Source organism: Fukomys damarensis, unplaced genomic scaffold, assembly GCF_012274545.1.
Source record: "Fukomys damarensis isolate Sample0158 unplaced genomic scaffold, DMR_v1.0_HiC HiC_scaffold_38, whole genome shotgun sequence".
Lineage (NCBI taxonomy): Eukaryota > Metazoa > Chordata > Mammalia > Rodentia > Bathyergidae > Fukomys > Fukomys damarensis.
In genome coordinates, this window is record NW_022900950.1 from 47,481,410 (window position 1) to 47,497,363 (window position 15,954).

The 15,954-nt window shown below is 36.0% G+C and overlaps 1 protein-coding gene across 7 annotated transcripts in view; it reads right to left on the bottom strand.

Moving 5' to 3' along the window:
- The window catches only part of Cdadc1 (cytidine and dCMP deaminase domain containing 1), a 40,156-nt gene that overhangs the window by 9,919 nt on the left and 14,283 nt on the right, over nucleotides 1-15,954 (bottom strand). For all 7 annotated transcript variants that reach the window (XR_782772.3, XR_782776.3, XR_782775.3 and 4 more), the window contains exons 6-9: nucleotides 12,988-13,037; nucleotides 9,932-10,101; nucleotides 5,832-6,021; nucleotides 2,312-2,372 (exon numbers count right to left, since the gene is read on the bottom strand). Coding sequence is in view for 2 of the 7 variants with exons in the window: in XM_010636985.3 (XP_010635287.1) it covers nucleotides 2,312-2,372; nucleotides 5,832-6,021; nucleotides 9,932-10,101; nucleotides 12,988-13,037 (471 nt within the window). In the remaining 5 variants the exon portion in view is untranslated. The remainder of the gene's footprint in view (nucleotides 1-2,311; nucleotides 2,373-5,831; nucleotides 6,022-9,931; nucleotides 10,102-12,987; nucleotides 13,038-15,954) is intronic.

Here is a 15,954-nt window from a genome sequence, read left to right on the forward strand (position 1 = left end):
TTTTTTTTTTTTTTTAAAGAATGCTCATTACGGGTTACTGGATTCTAGTTCTACAGAGCGGAAAGATACTTGGAAGCAGTCACTCACACTGCCATCTTCCTTCTGTTTCTGTTTCTTGCACTGGCATTGAGAGGGCAAGAAGCAGGGCACCTCCGACTCCGCACAGATTGATTTGGCCAAAGGTCAAGCCTCAGTGTAGCAGCAAAGCTAGGGTTTCAACTTGTATCTGTTTTGATTCTTATGTCTATTTCTCAACAGAATAAAGACTGGAAAGGAACCATGTATTGTATGACTCCATTTGTATGACATGGCCAGATTAGAAAAACCCATAAAGCCGAGGATTTAGCTCAGTGGTTCTAGTGCCTGCCTCGCGAGCACAAGGACCTGAGTTCGATCCCCAGTACCAAAAAAAAAAGAAAGAAAGAAAAACCCATAAAAATATGAGGTAAATTAGTGGTTGCCTAGGCTGAGGTAGGGGTGAATGGGGAGCGAATGAAAATGGGTAGTTTCTTTCTAGGACAATGGAAATGTTCTGAAATTAGGTGACAGTGATGGTCACACAATTCTGAATACACTGAAATCCACCAAATTCTATACCTTAAAAGGATGAATTTATGATATATGAATTATATCCCAATAAAGCTGATATATATTTGAAAAGGATTTAAGGATCTTACTTACTGATATAATACTTGTTAAAATATGCACAGAACCATACACTCATAATTTAATGAACTGTCAAAAAGCAACTATAAACTGAGCCACCATCTAGATCAATAAATAAAACATGGCCAGTGAGCCAGAGTCTTTCCTCTGTCTGCCTTCCAGTCTGAGGACTTTCACCACTGTGTGCCTTCACTCTCCTTTGGGATCTAGGGATGATCATCTTGGACATAGTCATCATGATTATAAGTGACAAATATTTTCTACTCTATAGCTTGCCTTTGCACTGTCTTAATGCTATCTTTTTTAGGGGTACTGTGGATTAAACTCATGTCCTTCTGCTTGTGAGGCAGGTGCCAGAACCACTAAGCTAAATCTCTGGCCCATTAATGCTATCTTTTGATGAACGGGTGTTCTTTTGTTTTGTTTTGTTTTTTGGTACTGGGGATCAAACTAGGGACCTTGTGCTTGAAAGGCAGACAGGCAGCAGAATCACTGAGCTAAATACCCAACCCAATGAAAAGGGGGTCTTAATTTTAATACAAATAAAGTAATTCATTTTTATGATTACTATTTTCTATATCCTTTCTCTAATCATATGAATAATTTAACTGACTCCCTGAAACATTCTCATTGAACATACATTGTTTACTTAGATCTATAAATTTTCCTTTCTTTTGTTTTTTTCTACTGATAAAATTTTAAAAAGAAAATTCAGTTGATATATATTATTTGCCAGATTACAAACAATAAATTTACTATCTAAATAAAGCTAATTCAGAACACAGTAAATCAAGACATTCACATTTTTATAGAGACCTTAGTATTTGATTAAGGGTGATTGAATTGTCATCAGAAAATTTATAGTACACTTCCATTTACCTAGAATCAAAACTGTTGTAACTTAGCTACTTTTCTTTTAAGGGCCTTCACACCAAGCTAGAACCCCAGCCTTTTTTCTATATTTTATTTTGAGACAGAGTCTCACTAAGTTGCCCAGCCTGGATTTAAATTTGAATTAATCCTGCCTTAGCCTCCCAGAGTCTTAGGATTAGAGGAGTCTGACACCATGCCCAGCTAAGCTATTAGTTTTAAATAGTATTGTATAGCACCCATGTTCAAAATATGTGCTTAAGGAATTATAAGGTCTCCCAGAAATTACATTACATTCAAAAGTTATGTTAATCTGCAAATAATAAAAATTTAAAACTAGCAATTATGGTAGCTGTGATTATTTTTAGGTTATTTAAATAACCAAAATATTTCCATATTCTCTGATTTCCATTCTCTCATGAACCTAGCTGTATGTGGCTTTATTCTAGAAGAATGCTTTCTCATACTCAAAAATCTTGTTTTTGTATAGAAGAGTATTGTTTCCTGTTTCATATAAATTTTACTTATAAATTCAATTTGTACTGATTATTTGGATTAAACTGCAGATTCAACAGGATTAATTACTAGTTAGCACTTTTTATAGTACCTTAGTAGGCACACAAACATTCACAAATAGGCACAAATCTAACCAGTAAAATGAATATGCTCCATCTCCTAACACAACAATTTCTATCATCTGATCTTTAAAATTCACTGCATATATGTTCTCCTCAGCAACAAAGTTAATTTCCATTTAGGACTTGTAAATACTTACTGTCTCTCCTTTCAGGCTCATTTTTGTCAAGGCCATAAACTTCAGATGGATCCAGTTGCCACTGTAAGAGGGTACAAATATTTAATTTATATATTTTTAAAGGATTTAATGAATACCATTTCAGCACTCTGCCTTTAAAGATCAAAACAGCTTTAAAAAATACAAGAAAATGGAGTTGGCGTATCCATGTAAACAAAATCCTAATAAGGCCATCCTAAATGACCCTGAATGATATGGCTTCCGGAGCTAATACTCCTCCTAGAGAAGCATGGGACCTTAGTAATCCATACGTTCATTTTGTGGTGAAGAAAATGCAAAGTTTAGAGAACTGCTGTGACCTGATCCAGGTTATACAGAAGTCAGTGTTGGAATTAGAATCTGAGCTTGCTCATGCCCAGTACCACAAAAATTTTTAGCACATTATAGCCTATCTCTATGTTCTGTCAAACTTTGCAGTAACTAAAGAAGGCCTTGGTATTAAAGAATAAAAATATGATCAATGTTATCTTGCTATTTAATATAATTACAGAAAATGGATTTACATCATATGACTATATTATATTATCATTTCACATATCATACATCATACATCTCTTATGGTTGTAGCATTCCATCTCAACCACCCAGAAAGAAATGGGAATCTGAAGGTTCTGATTTTTGTTGTGGTTGTTACCAGGGGTCGATCTCAGGACCTTGTACTTGTGAGGCAGGTGGAGGAATCACTGAACTAAATCCCCAGCCCAAAAACTTAAAAACAATTTTTTTTTGGTACCAGGGAACTAACTCAGGACCTTGCACTTGTGAGGCAGGCAGTGGAACCACTGAGCTAACTCCCCAGCCTGAAGATTCTGATATTACAAAGACTGGAGCAGTGTAGGGGTCCTCAGTGTCCCTAGCACAGCTCTTCCTTCTTTTCTCACTTGGCTGGAGTCTCCATCAGAACCACAAATGACTTGACAAAAAGGCTGTACTGGCCCACTGTCTCCAGAAAAATACAGTGAAGTACTAATAACCTGTGAGTCTCTTCCATGAGCATCAATTATTTAATCAGATGAACTAGTTAACATCTTGAGGTGGGCTGAGATACAAGACAAACATGTACCATGCATGAAAAGTGCTTAGACTTTTGGCCATTTTTAGAAATGGTATGGGCTAGAGTTAGTACCAAGAAAGGACTTATAAGGGGTGGGAAGTTATATACGAAAAAATTTTAAAAAGAGGTATGTTTTCAAACATGGTGTAGTGTACCACTAAAATCTATTGATTTGGACAGAGAAAGTAAAAACAAATGACTCAAACTTCACATTTAAGAATATTCATCAGAAATGGAACCAATAACAAATGCTGGTGAGGCTATGAGGAAAAAAGAAACCTTCTCTATTGTTCTGGATCAGAAGTTCATCATAATCTGGAATCTTTTTTTTTTTTGGTTCCAGGGATTGAACTTGGGCCCTTGCACTTGCAAGGCAGGCAGTGCAACCACTGAGCCAAATCCCCAGCCCTTAACCTTCTCTATTGTTGGTAGGAGTACAAATTGGTAAATCACTAGAAATCAGTATGGAGATTCCCCAAAAAACTAAAACTAGAGGTTTCATTTGACTCAGCTATGTCTTTTCTAGGAATCTTCCCAAAAGAGTTAAAAGCATCATACAACAGTGATACATGCATACCCATATTTACAGCACCACAATTTATAATAGCTAAATCTTGGGAAAAGCCCATATGCCCATCAATGTATGAATGGATAAAGAAAATGTGGTATTTATATACAATGGAGTACTACTTTGCTACAAAGAAGGATAAATGTGAGTCATTTACAGGTAAATGGATGTACCTTGAGACCATAATGTTACGTGAAATAAATCAGACACACAAGTTTACACACTGCATTATTTCTCTTGTGTGAGAAATGGGCAAATAAGGAGCAAAACAGTGGCTAGATACTGGAAAGTAGGAAGCACATGTTCAAATGGAAAGAATAAGGGAGGGGAAGAGAGGAAAGGGAAGAAAGGAAAAAGGGATTTAAAAAAGAATAGAAGGGAAAAATGGAAACAAAGCTTTTGTATATGGGAAGGGGAAGAAGGGCTGAAGGGAGGAGAGGGGAATGGGGAAAAAAAGAATAATAATTAAGATATATTTTATATATGTACAAATTCACTATGGCGAATGTGATCATTATGTATGGAAAATATGTACTAATAAAAAAATTAAAAAATAAATGGAGGGAGTGGAAAGGGAATGGATAAAGAATCGAGATGTGTTATGTACATGTAGCAACTCCCCACAAAGAATGCAATCATTATGTGATTCAAACATGTACTATTTAAAACAAGTATCAAATTGACTGACATGCCTATGCTAGTTAGAACAAATACTAATTCAGATTAATTACTGATATTTATAAAATCAGGCAGTTAGCTAACTACTGTACATACTATTTCAAGCCAGGCCAGATGACAGAAAACATGAAGGACTGAAGAACTACTCTTTATTACAAGAAGAGACGAAAAGGAGGTGGATTGTCAACTTGATTGACTTAAGAGCTCCCCAAGGGATTGGTAGAGCATACTTCTGGAGTCTGGGTGGTTCATGGAGGTCTCTCTAGTCCCTCCTCTCTTCTCTCAGGGACTTCTCCCCAATCTGCTTACTAGCCACCAAAAATTAAGCAGTTTTGTTCCATGTACTGAATCTTCTGAATCCATAAGCCAAATTATCTCTTCTTCTTTAAATTATAGGAGCTGGGTATTGTGTCCCAGTGATGGGAAATATAGAAAATTGGTACCAGAAATATGGGGGGGGGGTCACTGCTGTGACTGTACCTGACAATTAGAAGCCTTGGAACTGGTTTGAAGGTGGAGTTTGGAAAGCTTTGAAGAAACACTAGAATGCTATAATCAGAGCCTGATGGGTGACTCTAGTTGGAATTCAGAAGACTAGAATGCTGATAGGAGTGTAGTTAGTAAAGTCCATGCTCAGGAAGTTTCAGTTAGGAAGAAGGACTTTATTGAAAATTGGACTAGAGGCCATTTGTGCTACCTTGGCATGAAGTTATATACCTTTTTCCTTGTTCTAAGACTTTGCAGGTGACTTATATTAAGCTAATTTTTCTCATAAGTGTGTGTGTATGTGTGTGTGTGTGTGTGTGTGTGTGTGTGTTGTGTGTCTGTATTTTGGATGATCTCCAACTATTTTGGCCCCTATCTGCTCTCTAAATCTGAATGGAGTGAGGGAAAAGTGGTGAATCAGAGCTTTTCTTTTATCAGCCACCAGATGGCACCAAAAGGCCCACTGGCTCAAGATGCCAAAGTCAATGAACAGCTCTACAGAGATTTAAAATTCATAAGGCAAAGATCCTTAGCTAAACATGTAGTTAAGTAAATGTTTGCAAATACAAATAAATTCAATGATAATAGCTTGTTGATACTCTTTAAAAGGATAGAAATCAGTAATTTACAATACGTAGCGGAGTACTAAACAACATCATAGGAAGTACACTTAGAAAAATGTGCATCTAACTTACTGTAAATTTGCTAACACCTTCAAGTTCAGCAAACTTCATGTAAGAGATGTCTGCTTTCTTTCTTCCAACATCTACATCCCCTGCATAGATTTGTTTTATGCCTGCACCTTTAATTAAAGGTACACATTCATCACATGGGCACTTGGTCACAAAAATCATGCTTCTTTCTTCTGGCTTTATTTCTTGACACCTATAAAAAATTCATAAAATATTACAAAGTTAGTTACTGAAAGGGTAGATTATTTTTCAGAGTAATATTTAAACATTAAACTCTGAAAAAAGATATTTACAACATTATAAACAATATTCAGGCCTTATTGCTCAATTACTGAATTTCAAAACACGTAAAAATCTGACAATTATTATAACTAAAATGCATTTATTAATTTAAAGGCAATGACAGTTATGTTCAGTAACAGATTACAGAATAATTGCCAACAAAGAGACAGACAACAGAGAGGCAGAGAGCAGAGGAAGAAAAAAGGGGAGAGAGACAAGCAGAGAGGGGAGGAGAGGACAGACAAGCCTGGCATGGTGTTACACGACTATAATTCCAGTTGTAGGCTGAGGCAGGAAGATCACAAATTTAAGGACAGCATGGAGAATTTAGCAGGACTGTGTTTCAAAAATTTTTAAATGTTTAAAAAGGGCTGGGAATATAGCTCTGTGTTAGAGTGCTTGCTTAGCATTCTTGCTAGACTCAATAACTAGTGGGGAAGCAATGCTTCATAGGTATGGACTTCTTTATAATACTGGAAAATTGGGGTTAAAACTTCATGGGAGCAGGGACAAAGGGAAAAAATGAGAACCAAGACCTGTCAGGTGAAGGTACAGGATCCCAGTAATGAATGTAACTGTACTGTATGCCTAGATTGTACCAATAAACTCAATAAAAAGAAAAAAAATAGGAAAACAAAATTAGGAAAGGTCCACAGGTTTCTGGATTGAATTTCTGAGTCAATGACCTGGGGATCTATAAGCTGATAAAGAAAGGACTAGGAAAGACCTTTTTTTTTTTTTTTTTTTACAATTAACAGTGCCTATAAGAGTGGCACACAAAAATAAACTTTTCCACTTTTTGTTTAAAAAAAAAGTTATTCTCAGATCTTATTTCAGATTGCTTTAAAAGTTTTATTAAATATCCCAAAATTATACTGAAGCGTTTTTTCTTCAATTATGTTAAATCTGTAGACTAATGAGAGAATTGCTCACTTTAAACATGTTTTCTTGCCCTCCAGACATATGGCATCTCTGTAAATTTAGGATATTTATATTGGTTATTGTACCATGTAGTTCTCTTCAGGTAGTTCTTGCTTAGTGATCATTTTAGATAATTTATATTTGTATTGATATACACAGGCATTATTTTGGTATCTTCCTGACTTTAAAAGATCTCACCTACTTTAGGAGCTCAGCTATCATGTAGTGTTTCCAAACTGCCTTGAACTCAGTGAAATTAAAAATAAACTCTTGCTGTGTCACAAAACAAACAAACAAACAAACAAATTTCTTGGGAGCTAATAATGTCTGATTAGACATGAAATCCTCACTGCAGCCAAAGGACCTAGCCCTAATTGGTACCTAAAGGACATTCAATGATTATTAAATTAGTGAATTCATAATAAATCTGTTTTTTTCTTTTTTTTTGAATTTTTTTTCAGCTTTAATTGAGTTTATTGGTACATTTTAGGGATACGGTACAGTTACATTCATTGTTGGGATCTTGTACCTCTACATGACAAGTCTTGGTTCTCATTTTTTCCCCTTGTTTCTGCCCTCCCTTCACCCCCTTCCCCCGCCATCTACAACCACTTTATTTCCATCTTTTCATTAAGTGAATGTTCTTTTTTTTTTTTTTTTTTTTTTTTTGGTACCGGGGATTGAACTCGGGTCCTTGAGTTTGCAAGGCAGGCCACTGAACCGCTGAGCTAAATCCCTGGCCCTAAATATGTTTTGATTTATACTTATCCTTCCTTATTATAGAATTTTATTTAACATGTTTATATGTGACATACTCATACTTCTGTACAAAAAGAAGCAAGTTAACTTGCATGAAAGAAGACAAAGATAGAGAGAATTTTACATGTAAAATTTTACATGTGGAGAGTGGTTTAGGATGAAGGAATGCTCTTATTTGAGGATGCAGAGATTGTAATTCCAGGTTCTGTGATTTGTACTGCTCTGAATCAGCTGTCTTCAGTTCTCTGCCTTCCATATCCATTTCTCTAGTTGAGCTCTCATTATGTCCATTTGGTCTAGGGCACCAGAATTTTACATATCTACTCTGTTCAAACAATACACTGTCTACCTAAGCAGTCTATGAGCATGACTTTGTCTGTGTAATTCCATTTCCCCACCACCAACCGTGTGGCATCTACATCAAAGTCCTCTATCGTACAGTCCCAGCCTATCTATCCAGTGAGCTGCATTTACCATGTGTCCACAAGGCAGCTAACTGGGAAGTGCATGCTCCCAACACACCATGCATTTTCCTACTTCTAGACTATGGCTTATGTTAGAAGCAAGAATGGTCTTCCTTTCAAGGGACATCTCCAGTTGTCACATTATTAGCAATCCTTTAAAGTTCAGCACAAATGCCAGTTCTCCACATAGCCTTTCCCTTGCATTGTCTCCTCTTGACCACAGCAGCTCTGAAGGTCCTCAGCATGTGGTGCTTGCCTTTCCCTCAGAATCCATATGTTAGGTGGGTGTAGTCTGTGTCGCTGTTAAATCAGAAGATCCCCAAAGACAGGAGCCATGTCTTTTTTTTTTTTAATATTCATACTTGAGATTTTATTTTTTTTTCTCACTGAGTTTATTGGTACATTTTAGGTATACAGTACAATTACATTCATCATTGGGATCTTGCACCTTTAACATGACAGGTCTTGGTTCTTATTTTTTCCCCTTGTCCCTGCCCTCCCTTCACCCCCTCCTCCCCTCTCCATTTACAAATATTTTATTTCCATTATTTTCATTTTCTCATATTTTTTTTTCTTTTCACTTATTTCCTTTCCCCTACCCTTCCCACTTCCCCTACACCTTTAGGCCCTTTCTTCCTATTTCACATTGTCAATTATACCATTAGGATCTTATGTGCAATTATAGTTTTTCACACCAGAGAAACTATTCGGTATTTACACGTGTGACTTATTTATTTCACTTAAGAGCATATCCTCAATATGTATCCATTTTCTTATGAATGACTCTAATTTCTCCTTTATGGCTGAGGAGCATTCCATTTTATAGAAAAACCACAACTTTATCCAGTTCCCAACTGATGGGCAAATGGGCTGTTTCCAAATTTTAGCTATTACAAATTGTGCCGCTATAAACACTGGTGCACATATATCACTGTGATATGGTTTTTTTAATTCTTTTGGAAAGATACCCAGCAGAGGGATAGCTGGGTCAAATGGAACCTCTAATCCTAGTTCTTTGAGGTATCTCCACATTTATTTCCATAGTGGTTGCACCAGTCTGCACTCCCACCAACAATGTCTTATTTGTTTTTGTTTTTTAATCCCTAACCTCACCCCTTGAATAGTACCTGCTGAGAAGTCTTTGTAGTAGAGACCTAAAGTAACATTAGAAGGAGGTAATACCAGCTATAACCTCTAACAAAAGCTCTTCTAGAGGCTGGGGATTTAGCTCAGTGGTTTCGATGCCTGCTTTGCAAGTGCAAGGACCTGAGTTTGATCCCCAGTACCAAAGAACAAAACAAAACAAAAAAGCTCTTTTAAAGCAACCTGGCTGATAATAAAGCTTAATATTCATAAATATATGTTCTAGATTTAGAAAAAGAAGGTGATATCAACTTCCAGGTGTATGAAAGAGTGAGCAAGATTCTAAGATAACCTTTCAATAGTTTCATATTAGAGAGAGAGGGAAGACAAATAAAAAGACTTTCTCAATGTATTGAAAGGCCTGGAGAATCTATGACAATGGCCTCAGATCCCGTGCAGGACCAAATTTTGCCAAAATTATATTTCTAAAAACAGTATGGCTTAGAATTTGAAAAAAGGAAATAAATTACAACTAAAAGAAAAATAATTTCAACTTTTGTTACATTTTAAAGAAAATATATGTAAAAACTATACCTAAATGTCAAAGCATTCTGTTCCGCATGTATAATGTATCTGAACTTTCTTATTTCTCTGTCTTTCTGCTTGTCGTCCATGTGAGGGAAGTCAGCATATTCAGATCCAACAGGAAAGGCATTGTAACCACATCCTATGAAGTACATAGCACTAGTTCCATCACAACTTCTCTACAAAAGTAAGCAGAAAACTATGGTTAGTGTCAACATTCTGAAAAGGCACTTTGTAATTCTATTGCAGGGCAATGCTGGGGATTGAACAGAGTGACTTGCACATGTTAGGCAAGTACTGTGCTACTGAGTTACATGCCCAGCATCCCCCTACTTTTTCTTTTAATATTGAAATAGGATCTTGCTAATCTCAAACTTGTGATCCTCCTGCCTCTGCCTCCCAAGTAGCTGGGATTATACGCGTGTTCCTCCATACCTGGGTGCAATGTATTTTTAAGGCTTGCTGTCATACTTTGTATAATGAATATTCATTCCATTCCTATGACAAACCGAGCCATCAAAAATTACAGAATCAGATTCTCCTATTGCAGTGTGGCCTTGTCAGAGCTTATTTCCAAGAAAGCTAATCAACTCTCTAGTCTACAATTTTCAGGCTGTCTTTAGTTTTAGCAGTTAATCAAGTTACTATCTTGTTTAACTCACAGATTGGTTTACTTAATTTCTCTTTAAACAAGATATAAAATTCTGGAGCATAGAAACCATATTTTATACTTCTTTTCTATCCCTTTAGTCACATGCCAGATTGATATGCATAGCAGCTACTTAGTAAGTGACTGCTAATTTCTTATATGATGCTGCATAACTGGTCAACAAGACAGAAATTTTTAAAATATTTTGAACAATTTCTATTGTTGAGCTAAAACATGCTGTTGTGAATCATTTGGAAAATAAAAACACTTTCCTGTACTCTTCAATATTTATTGAGCCACAAATATAATTTTTTATTTTTTTAATTTCAGTGGCTCTTTATTTCTCTTAATGACATATTGCTAATATGAATGCTTTATCAACTAGCAGAATGACATTTTATAAATGATAAAGTATTTATAAGTTTGGAATATGCTATAAACCTTTTTAAATTTCAATCTATTATAATTACTAAAGTGATATTATCAACAAACTCATTACTATAGAAATGCAATGTGTTAAATAAAAAATTGTGCAATTTGCCAACAAAATTTCCAAATAAAATATTGCATTAGTAAACTTTTCTTTAGCATTTACCAAATATCAAACATCATACTAAGTTTAATATGCATTATTTCATTTACTGAATCCCTGAAACAAATTAGTAGTACTATTATTATCCCCATTTTATAGATAAGAAAACAGGCCACGAGAGATTAACTTGTTCAAGATCACAAAGCTAGTAAGTAACACTGCCAGGGTTCAAGCCCAGGTTACTTGCTTCCAAGCCCATATATCTTTGTTTTACCCTGCCACCTCCCTACACTGTTTTTTTTTGTTTTGTTTTGTTTAGATAAGGTCTTGCTTTATAGTTCAGACTGGTCTTGAACTCACTATATAACCCTGTCTCAGCTTCCCAAATGTTGGGATTACATGCATGACCACTACACCTGCGTGGCTTAACTGTTACTGAATTCTCCACAAAGTTGCAGTTAAAGAGTCTGGAGACTGGACACAATTTTAACTATGATAAGTGTCACAGATGGCTGGTACAGAATGCTACTGGAATTTCTGCAAGTGAAACTTATTTTAATAGGAGTTAGCAGTTGGGGAACAGATAAGTAGAGTTGAGAGGTGTTTTGAATTTGGTATCCACAGCACTAGATGATCGCTATATCCTGCAGAATCAGAGAGTGAAATGGTGACCACCGTGAAGGAGCTGGTTAGCAGAAAATATTATCTGATTTATTAATTAGGTTGAATTTGAAGAAGTTATAAAACACTGAAACAAATAGTTAAAGTACTTGCTCTATAGCCCACTGAAACAAAATTTAGGTTCATATTTCAGTCAGCTGTATATTACTTCATCTATTTTTTTCAGCATGGTTCCTAGAAAATTTAGTCATAAGCATGGCTCGCCTTTAATTTCTGCTGATTAGTGCTGTGTCAGGGTACTGCTGTGTACTGCCAAAGGGTAAAGTGCATGCTCTTCACATGGTCTACAATGTCCCTCATGGTCCAGGACAATTTTTTTTTTCTGGTACCGGGAATCAAACTCAGGACCTTTTGCTTGCCAGGAAGGCATGGCGTCACTGAGCTAAATCCCCAGCCCCCAGTGCAATTTTTGACCACTCTACTTGATATAGGACTCCGGACCCCAATATGCCATATCACATCCGTTTCCCATATTCTCTCTCTGGCCTTCTACTTTGGATGTTATCCTTCTAGCTTGCTCTGATGAATTCCTACTCATTCTTCAAGACTAACAGCCCTTTACCACCTCCTAGAATATGTCACTCATTTCTCCAAGGAAAGTAGGGGTCTTCCTCTACCTTCTCACAGTGCCAATTATAATTTCACTTATATTCTTTTTTTTGGACTGAGGATTGAACTCGGATCCTTGAGCTTACGAGGCAGGCAGCGGAACCACTGAGCTAAATCCCTGGCTATAATTTCACTTATAGATGAGTCTCTTTTTCACTTCTCTATTATATGGTAAGAGGCCATAAAAGGCAGAGCATGTGATCTTTAAATTTCTAATGCTTACCATGGCACAGTGCCTAACAGGTAGGTGTTTTAATAAATGTTTGCTAAATAGATGAATCTATCTAAAAAATTGTTGAGGGAATAAGCAAATGTCTATGAACTTAACAAATGCACTGATACAAATACATTAATCTCAACAGTTCAAAAAATGCATTGTAGTGCTAGGCCTACTAGGCTACAGCAATCATGTAGTGCTGTGGATACCACCTTCAAAATACCTCTTGACTCTATCTGTACCTCAGCCTGGGCAACACAACACAACCTCATCTCAAAAACTACAAAAGAAAATTTAAAAATGCAATGCACTGAAGTATGAACTACATTTAAACAAAACTCCAGGTTAAATATTTAAAGAATTATTTTTATACTTACAGATTTCCCTTCTGCCCAAATAACTGCTCCAACTCCTGTCTTATGGTCCTCTGCAAAATAAGATACTGAAATCAGTAACAATCAGTCATGTTAGTTTCAAAAATATTTTTTTTTCCAAAAATGAAGAAAACATATTTTTGGAGCATATATAGCAATTCTTGATATCTTCACCCATTATATGAAAGTGGGAAATAGTTCTGAGTATGGGATATGGGAACTAGGTACCAAATAAGTAGCCAAGGTCACTGCCCAGCTGTCACTCATGATGTACATGCAAAGACCACTAACATGGTAGGGGCTAAAGTCAGATCAATTCAAAGCAGTAACCAGAACTAAGTACAATCTCACTGACTCTCCACTAGCATGTCAGTTGCTAAATGACTATTTGTTTTTGTTTTTTGAGACAGGGTCTTGCCATGTAGTCCTTAAACTTCCAACAATCCTCCTGCCTCAGCCTCTCAAGACAAGGATTACAGGTATATGCCACCATGCCTGATTCTTTTTTTAAAATAAATTTTATTTTATTTTAAATGAACATTTCTTAGAATTGATGAAATTGAACATTTTTTTCTTTTTTTGGCACTGGGAATTGAACCCAGGACCTTGAGCTTGTGAGGCAGGTGGCAGCACCACTGAGCTAAATCCCCAGCCCTGAAATTGAATTTTTAAAAAAGTTTCGGAACTAATGGATTTAGTGCAATAACCATTCACAACCATCAAATTTGTCTATCATTTCTTACATTCTAATTATGGAAATACATTTTATGGAAATGTTCTTGATGAAAAGTAATAGAAACATAAAGTATTATGAACCTTCATATCTATTGCTGAAAGGTACATTAAGGGAATTTTGACCTAAACAAAATGCTGCCCTTTCCATGACCTTCATAGTTTACTGTGAGGGGGAAAGGATGCCAAGTCAGTCTCATCACATGCTCACTTCTGAGTCAAGCAGAAGAAGTTCTAGGCATAAGATTATAGTTTTCCCACAAAGCCGAAACATTTGGAACAAGTAAAACTAACTTCTAAAAACAATCTGAAACAGAAAACTTAAAAACAAAACAAAATAAAATAAAAATTCTACATATTAAGGATCTACTTTTCCCAAGTTTCAAATTTCGAGGACAAATATACACTAATTATGAAAACCTCCACATTAATCAAAATTATAAGGGACTAATGTGGTTAAATAGGTACATTTACATAAAGAAAATAAGAGTCATCTGTGAATTTACCCTAGGCCATTTTCATACTGGTGAAGATTAAGTGAAATTGCCACTGACCTCTATAATTTCCTAAAAGTTAATCAAATATTTGTTTTTTGTACCAGGGATTGAACTCAGGACCTTGCACTTGTGAGGCAGGCATGGCACCATCAAGCTAAATTCCCGGTTCCAAAGTATCACATATGTAAATACCAACTTTTTCAGTAAAAGTATAAAGAAAGTTTGTGTCACTATTAAAAAGTAGGATTAGGGCCAGGGATTTAGCTCAGTGGTTCTGCTGTCTACCTCACAAGTGCAAAGACCTGAGTTCAATTCCCAGTACCAAAAAAAAAAAGCAACAACAACAAAAAACTAGGATTAAAAACCTATCAATATGTTAATTTTTTTAAAAGTTATGATAATGCAAGGAAAATTTCCATCTTCAGTTCAAGCATGCTCAGGCTTTCAATATATACACACTACAAATCATTTGTATATATATATATATTTTTTTTTTAACCTAAAGATGAACCAGCTAAATTTTTCATTTCTAGATAAGAAAGCACACATAGAAATTAAGTGACTACAATTTAGCCTCCCAAGCTCTTTCCTCCACCTCTTGCTTTGACTTTAAGAATTCCAAAATACAGATTTGCATTCACTGAGTGCCCCAATGTGCCAAGTATTATGAGAAACTTAATGTTCAATGGTGAGGGAAACATTGGTCCCCACCCTCATGCAACTTACAGCTGGATGAGGCGGGAGGACAGTGACGAGGAAACACTACATGTGTGCTGTGCTCTGAAGTTGAACATGATACTGAGGGGCAGAGTATACACAACGACTGGCTTCTGTAGTGTGGAGGGAAAGAGATTTTGGTGTAAACAAAATTTTGCTTCTTCCTAGATCTTTAGAATTTAATATGCAGGGAAAAGAATATAAATCAATAGCTTTAGCTCAATTTCCAAGGCAAGTGGTAGAAATTATAAACATTAGATTATATTTGCCCACAAAACCAAAACTTTAGTAAAGTTGTACTCAATATGTACATAATTCAGAAAGAAAAAAGACAAAAAACTTTACAAATTGTTCATACTGAGTCCACTTTTCCTACAACAACCCCACATTTTTTTTTAATTATGTTTTTAGTCTCAGGAACCACTTTTTCTGTTTTTCTGGGGACAAGCTAAATCTTGTCAGGATGTGTTTTCACATCAACAGACATCTCTACTGCCGAGCAAGAGAATATTTGTTACCACCTCTCCTTTCAAACAAGGATAACTTTTTAATCCATATAAAACAGGGTCAATTCACAAGCCCCAAGTCTAGTGACATTTTATTTCTCAAAAATCTTTTTAGATCAGTAATTCTTACAAAAAATGCTCCCCATGATCTGGTTATTCATTGGGTTTTCTCTGTACAACTTTGAAGGAAAAATGACCACTCAGTCAATTCCTGGGTTCTTTGATCACTGCAAGTTAGAGGACTCTTTAGCCCATGGTTCTGGAACACAGGTATGTTTATTTTAGCCCCCTATCCTCTGGTCACATCAGTGACCACATGTTACACAGACCATCTGAATCCAAACTGCTGGGTGCTTATTTTAACAGCCAAACTATTGGTACCTAGGGGGGCCCCTAAATTGACCTGAGAAAGGCTCAGGAATCTGCATTTCTCCCAGCTAACCCCTGAATCTTAATCACACTAAAAACAAGTGAGTTATGCTTTCAAACAGTTAACACTGGCTGCTGCAGCCTAATTT